At 54.9% G+C, this 6,805-nt stretch overlaps 1 protein-coding gene across 3 annotated transcripts in view; it reads left to right on the forward strand.

Moving 5' to 3' along the window:
- The window catches only part of RAB37 (RAB37, member RAS oncogene family), a 58,695-nt gene extending 54,120 nt beyond the window's left edge, over positions 1-4,575 (forward strand). For 2 of the 3 annotated variants that reach the window (XM_063081197.1, XM_063081198.1), the window contains 7 exons: positions 1,861-1,902; positions 2,335-2,401; positions 2,496-2,548; positions 3,479-3,544; positions 4,134-4,190; positions 4,269-4,345; positions 4,470-4,575. In XM_063081197.1, coding sequence (XP_062937267.1) covers positions 1,861-1,902; positions 2,335-2,401; positions 2,496-2,548; positions 3,479-3,544; positions 4,134-4,190; positions 4,269-4,345; positions 4,470-4,575 — 468 coding nt within the window. Of the gene's footprint in view, positions 1-303; positions 415-1,860; positions 1,903-2,334; positions 2,402-2,495; positions 2,549-3,478; positions 3,545-4,133; positions 4,191-4,268; positions 4,346-4,469 lie in introns of all 3 variants that reach the window. The other variant, XM_063081196.1, reaches the window with a different exon arrangement.
- The last annotated feature ends 2,230 nt before the right edge of the window (positions 4,576-6,805 follow it).

Raw genomic sequence — 6,805 nt, forward strand, 5'->3', positions numbered from 1 at the left:
GTTCTCTGGGGCCACCGAGTACACTTGGGGGCCTGTTACTGGTGAGCTCTCTACTCAGGCTTCCAGGAAATCAGATGAGGTCAGGAGGCTCAGAGGGAGAGCCTGAGAGGCGGAGCCAAGGGGCGTGGAGGGGAGAGGCAGGGCAAAGGCAGCAGCAGGCTTTCCAGAAGCAGGTGACCCTCAGTGCTGCAGCATCCTTCCCTGGCCTCTCTCCTCCTGCGATCCTCTCTCCAGAGCATCTCTCCCTAGAACCCCCGAAGCTCCCCCCAACTCCCATTAACTGCCTCTGCCCCCATCTCCTAGGTGATGCTTCTGGGAGACTCAGGCGTCGGCAAAACCTGTTTCCTGATCCAATTCAAAGACGGGGCCTTCCTGTCCGGGACCTTCATAGCCACAGTCGGCATAGACTTCAGGGTGAGGTGGCTACAGGCTCCTCCTCCTTGCAGTTAGCCAAGGCTACAGCTCAGGCCCAGGGGAGCTGTCCTCTCTTTGCCTACCCTCGCTCCTAAGAACTCCTGTGGCTCACTGCCTGGAGGGCACCAGGGGTGCTCCCTAGGGACCACAGAAGTAGCCAGGTCAGAGGGGAGGAGTCTGGGCAGGGTTGGCTCCTTGCCTACCTATAAAATAAGAAAAACAATTCTGAGTCATCCTTTCCTCCCCTCCTGGGGGACTGCCTCAGATCAGGGCAGACACATCCATAGTGTAAGCTGAGTATCCTGGCCCTCAGAGCCCCAGCTCATTGCCCTCTGAGCTGGGCCCCCTTCAGCAAGGCTTCAAAGGTTAGTGAGTCCTTCTGGAGGTCCTGGGAAGCACAGCACTGCACCAGGTTTAAGAGCTGTGCTGGGGCCGACCCTGTGGCTCACTCGGGAGAGTGCTGCGCTGGGAGCACAGTGGCACTCTGGCCGCAGGTTCGGATCCTATATAGGGATGGCCGGTGCGCTCACTGGCTGAGCGCGGTGCGGGCGACCCCGAGCCAAGGGTTGCGATCCCCTTACCGGTCACAAAAAAAAAAAAAAAAGAGCTGGGCTGGCCATGCAGGGAGCAGGAGTGAGCAGCTTGCCAAGACCCCTCCCTCTCACCTTGTTGACTCTGTCTTTACAAATCTGCATCAGGGGCTGAGCCCGTGGCGCACTTGGTAGCGTGCTGCGCTGGCAGCGCGGCGACACTCCCGCCGCGGGTTCGGATCCTATATAGGAATGGCGGGTGCACTCCCTGGCTGAGCGCCGGTCACGAAAAAAAAAAAAAAAAAAAAAAAATCTGCATCAGGGATGCTGAGCACCACACACCCAAAAGGTCCAAGAGAAGAAGGGTCTAGCCCTGGCAGGAGGGGCCATGCAGAGACTTGGTGCCTCCCTCCAACTGGGCAAAGAACTGAAGCTCCCTTCCCGGAGAGAATTAGCAGGTAGCTAGAGGAAAGATGGCCTGCAGACCTAGCCTCTGAGGTCCCAGGATTCTGGTGGGTGCGTCATCTCTATGGACTCAGTTATGGTCCTGGGGCTGAGCTCCGGGAGATGGAGACTGAAGTGGGGAAGGGGCAGGGCCTCCAGCGCCCAACCCTGTGCTGCCTGCTGAGACCTGGAGAGAGCCAGGAAGGTTCTCAGGCTCCCCTTGCCCTGCCATGTTATGAGAAGAGCAGATGGAGTCCCCAGAAGAGAGGACTCCACAGTGGAGGTGTCTGGGGACAGGGTAACCTCTGCCCTGATGGGAGGATCTGGCCAGAGACATCTCTGGGTTCACTATGCCCCGTCTAGGGCTGCAAGGGACAGGGGCAGGATGTTTGCTCCTGGGTAGGATGTCAGCAGAGCTCGGGAGCCAAGTCTCGCCTGCCCTCTCCACCCTCTGCCCTTTTCTCTCTTTCAGAACAAGGTGGTGGCTGTGGATGGTGTGAGGGTGAAGCTGCAGGTGAGTCCAGAGCCTGGGGTGGGGGAGGGAGGAAGGAGGAGCCTGCCCTCACTCCTCACCCTGCACCACAGGAGGCCTGAGCCCTGCCCTCAGCCTGGGGTAATTTCCTGTGGGGCCCACGAGAGGAAACAGCTTTTGTTTGTTTGATATCTGCAGAAAAGCAGTTCCCAGGCACCCTCACTTCTATCAAAGGCAACTCAAATGCCCTCAGACAAGTGTAGGTGGTCACCTCCAACCCCTGCACTGGAGAAGAGGAGACAGCTCTGAAGGAGCTTGAGAACCACTGGCCAGGAGGTCATCAGATGCTCAGGAACCCATGAGAAACTAAAGAAGGAAACTGCCCCACTTCCCACAGACACCTCTCATATCACCCTGGGTCCCCTCCACCCGGGAGTCCCTGCCTGCTCTGACTATTTCTCCATCCCTTCCTAGATCTGGGATACTGCAGGGCAGGAGCGGTTCCGCAGCGTCACCCATGCTTATTACCGAGATGCCCAGGGTAAGGCCCTGGTGCCCTCCAGCTCCTTCCCCCCACCCCTCTGTAGCACTTGCACTGATGCCTAAGTCCTCTCGTGTCTCTCTCTCTCCTCCAGCCTTGCTCCTGCTGTATGACATCACCAACAGATCTTCCTTTGACAACATCAGGGTAGGTCTCCCCTGGCTCCTTCCCCTCCTGCCCATAAGCAGCCAAGGCAGGGCTTGTGCAGGCCGGAATTGCTTCCTGCTCTGTGGGAAGGGGTGGAGCATGTGCTCTGGTTGCCTTCTAAAAACACCTAGTTGTGACTCAGAAGACATACCTGCTGCTCAGTGTTTGATTGCCATATGGGCATGGAGGCCAAGAGGGTTGTTGTGCCCCTCTGCCACCTGCACAGCCCTGACTGTGACCATGAGTGTGTTTCATGTTAAAGTGCTCAGAATGGCCCCAGCTCCACCCTGGACAGTTACCCATCGAGACCCAGGGGAGAGTCCAGCTAGAAAAGTTTACATATACATCTAGCCCAGGTTGTAAGAATGTGACCAAGCGGACACAGTGTCTATGTCCTCACAACCAAACCATGAGAGAGTGGAGACAGTAATTCAATAAATACAGGCACTGACTTTGTGTACAACATTGTATAGGTTTCATGTGCCACCTAACTTCAAAGGGCATATATAAAAAGGATGGAAAATGCATGGCATTCATACTGCTACTTCCAACCCCATACTCATGGCAGACAACACTAATAATCATAATACTTTTGATCACTGAGCCCTTATGTGACCTGAGTATCCTCAACAGGGCACTGTAGGAAATCACTGGTGATTACCAACCAATTTGTGTACCAGGCCTCCTTTCCACCTCTATCTTCCATAGAACTGAGAGTTGCACTGCACAGGATTTTGGGGGGAAAGGCCACTGTGGGTTGGACAGTCAAGGAAGTCCACCCATAAGTGGAGAGGCCAGAACAAAGATACAGATGAGAGAATGCACAAAGCATCATAACCAAACACGGCAGAAGAAGGAAGGGTGAGACAGAGGAGGAGGAGAGTGGCCTGGTCTCAGCCTGGACTGGGCTCAGCTCACCCTCTCCCACAGGCCTGGCTCACTGAGATTCATGAGTATGCCCAGAGAGACGTGGTGATCATGCTGCTAGGCAATAAGGTGAGTGGCCCCTGGCAGGGTCGGCCCATCCTACACCTCCTCTCCCACTGCCACAGCATCAGCCTCTCCCAGCCCCACAGCCAACCAAGAAGAGTTCTCCAGATGTCCTGCCAGCAAAGGACTCTCCAGTGTCCAGTCTGGGGATCAGACCTATCTGGCAGCTCCTATCCATCTCACCTTCCCTCTAACACTTTGGAAATGGCCCCCTCCAGGGAAAGCTCAAGCTGCTGCCTGAAGATCCAGGTTTACCCAGCTGCTCAACCCCATTAGATCATAGTGAACAGCGTCCCTGGTCAGGGACTAAGACTGCAAAGTGCTAGCCCCAACTGCTGTCTCCCCTGTGAGGCTGGGTCACCACATCCTTTGCTAAGGAGAGTCATCCACCTCCAGGAGCCAGGGGTAAAACCCCAGGGCTGGGAGCTGGGTAACAGCCTGAACAAGGCAGAAACCCTGGTCCCAGGTCAATCACACCTGCCCGCAGTCCCTGGGGCCACCAGCAGAGGGCAGGGAGTGCCTGCTCCTGGGGCAAGAGATGGGCCTGCTGGGGTCAAGGCTTCCTCCCCCAGAGTGACCCATATGCGCTTGACAGGCGGATGTGAGCAGTGAAAGAGTGATCCGTTCCGAGGATGGGGAGACACTGGCCAAGGTAAGTGACTGCCCGTGGGGCAGGGTGAAGGGTGGGGACAGCCAGAGGCTGGCCCTGAGGACTCTTTCTCCTGGGCAGGAGTATGGTGTTCCCTTCATGGAGACCAGCGCCAAGACGGGCATGAACGTGGAGTTAGCCTTTCTGGCCATTGCCAAGTGAGAGCTGAGCAGGGAAGGGAACCGTGCAGGGCAGGGCGGCACCATCTGGGAATCCAGTAGGGTCTGGGCCCACCTGCATTCTGCATTCTTAGGTCCCAGCCGTTGTCTCTTCCTGTTCCAGGGAACTGAAATACCGGGCTGGGCAGCAGACTGAGCAGCCCAGCTTCCAGATCCGAGACTATGTGGAGTCCCAGAAGAAGCGCCCCAGCTGCTGTTCCTTTGTGTGAATCCCAAGAGGCTGAGAAAAGGCTGCAGAGGCCAACGGGGATGCAGCCATCTCCCCCAGACCTGGTTTATTCTGAGCACCTGAACCAGTGGGGAGAAAGTTTGGGAACCCTGTGCACAGCTCTTTACTACGAGGAAGCTGTACTCTAGCTCCTACCCTAGTTCATGTAGCTTCCCTGCATCCTGGGGGAGGGCAAAATACCTATATTTTAATGATACATAATTTAATACGAAAGAAAGGCACCAGGGTGCCAAGAAAATGGAAGTAGGGATCTGATAGCACTTTTGCCTTCTAGGACTCAGGACTAGGATTTAGGGGATTGGGCCTTCCTCCTAGTCATGACAAGGATGGTATTGCTGCAGCTTGGCACCAGGGGATACTGATGCACTTCTGGGGTATAAGGGTAGGTAGTGACCCCATCGCCACCCTCACTTCAGCTGGAGAGAGGCTGAGCAGACTCCAGCCTTCACTTCCTCCAGCTCCCCAGGAGCTTATCTTTCCCAATAAGATGGGCCCTTGTGCTGGGAACCAGACCAAAGCCTCAGGGAAGATAAGATATGTGGAGATTTGGAGGGGGCCCAGCTCCCTGGGAGGGAGAGAGAGGAGTAACAGAGACTAAGGTCTGTTTGGCTACCTCTGGCCTTACTAACCTCCCTACCGGAGAAGTTCCCCTTTCTTCCTGCACACAAGCACATTGGGACACCTGGAAACATTGGTTCCTGCTTTCTGTTCTCTCGGCCTCAGATCCCAGGGCATCCTCTCCCTCCTGAATCCCTATCTTATCTACCTTTCTGTTTGTGCCCCTAGACACCTAAGTTCAGAACTTGGAAAAGATTTTTCTTCTTGTCCCAATCCTTTGGCAGATATGCAGCCTCACAGACTACGACTTTAAGTAGCTGTAGTGCTTAGCTCTATTGGATTAGAGCCAGATAAAGTGAATCCTCTGGCTCCTGGAGCAGGTGGGAGACAGAACTGAGCAAACCTCACCTGACATATGTCCCCCTAAACCCAAGCTCCAAGCTCTGCCTCCTCCTCCCTTACCACCATTGTCTTTTTTTTTTTTTTTTTAACTTCTCAGACAGACAACAGAGCGAAAACTGCTTTAGCTCTCCTACTGGGTCAGGTTAGGGAGTGGGAGGTCATCCATTCTTAAGTAAACCAATGCACTGTGTACAAAACAAGGTACTGAGGGTAAGTCTGGGGTGGGGAGAGAGGCAACTAGGAATTCATATGCAACCAAGTTCACATGTCTCCCAAAGCTCTGAGCCCAGCAGTTGGAAGAGGGCAGGAGATCTACAGAGACATACAGAGGTGCAGGTCGTGACCTACAGGCACCTTTACTCCAGTTCTACAGGCCAGGAACAGGGGAGGGGGGTGAAAAAGAAGTATGCACTGCACATTTCTGAGGCCACTGCATATGCTTTCAAGGCAGAAATCTTGCTCTCTGCACAGAGTCAGCAGCTCCAACTTGGGCCCAATAAGGAAGTTCTACGTGGCCTCTCCCAAGTGCAGCAAGGAGTAGCCTGACCTTACCAGTCTCTTCTGGGGCCCATGGCAGGTTGCAAGAGATCCAACCACATAGACAGCTCTGGGTCTCTAGCATTTGTGTTTTTCAGAATTAAATTGCAGTATTTTGGAAAATACACCCTGTCCGGTTTATTTGAGGTGGGTCTGGGAGGGCGAATCGTGTTGAAGGGATTGTTATTGGGGGGGGGGGGGAGACTGTCATTACTGCCAAAATCGATCCTCATCCTTCAATGTCCCCAACTGGTCACCTCCCCCCTCCCCCCAGCCTCTGAGACCAGCCTCTCATCTGGCAAGAGGGAGCTGGAAGGTTTATCTTACAGTCCAATCGTTTTTCTTTGTCTATTGAAAAAAGCCTGGGCTCCTTTCCCTGTGGAGTGTACCCAGAGGTTGATTACCGGACTCTGTTCTGCCTCTCCCCACCCCACCCCCCTAGCCAAACGCTGACGCCAGCACCAATGCCATTGCCCTAGGCGGCCTATCCCGAGTGCGTTGCCCCGCGAAGCCTCGGGCTCTCTGCTGAGCCTCAGCACCTTCCCAGCAGAGATCACAGCCTGCACCCCTATAAGCCGGTCCTGAGACAGCGCAGAGTGATTCCACGAACGGAAAAATACCGTTATTCAAACAACCCTTGGGTGCGAGGAAGACCTCCGCCTCATTCCTGAGGCCGTTGGAGCGGTTTCCCCTGCAGCAGCAGCTCCCTCTCG

This window comes from Cynocephalus volans, chromosome 16, assembly GCF_027409185.1.
Source record: "Cynocephalus volans isolate mCynVol1 chromosome 16, mCynVol1.pri, whole genome shotgun sequence".
Lineage (NCBI taxonomy): Eukaryota > Metazoa > Chordata > Mammalia > Dermoptera > Cynocephalidae > Cynocephalus > Cynocephalus volans.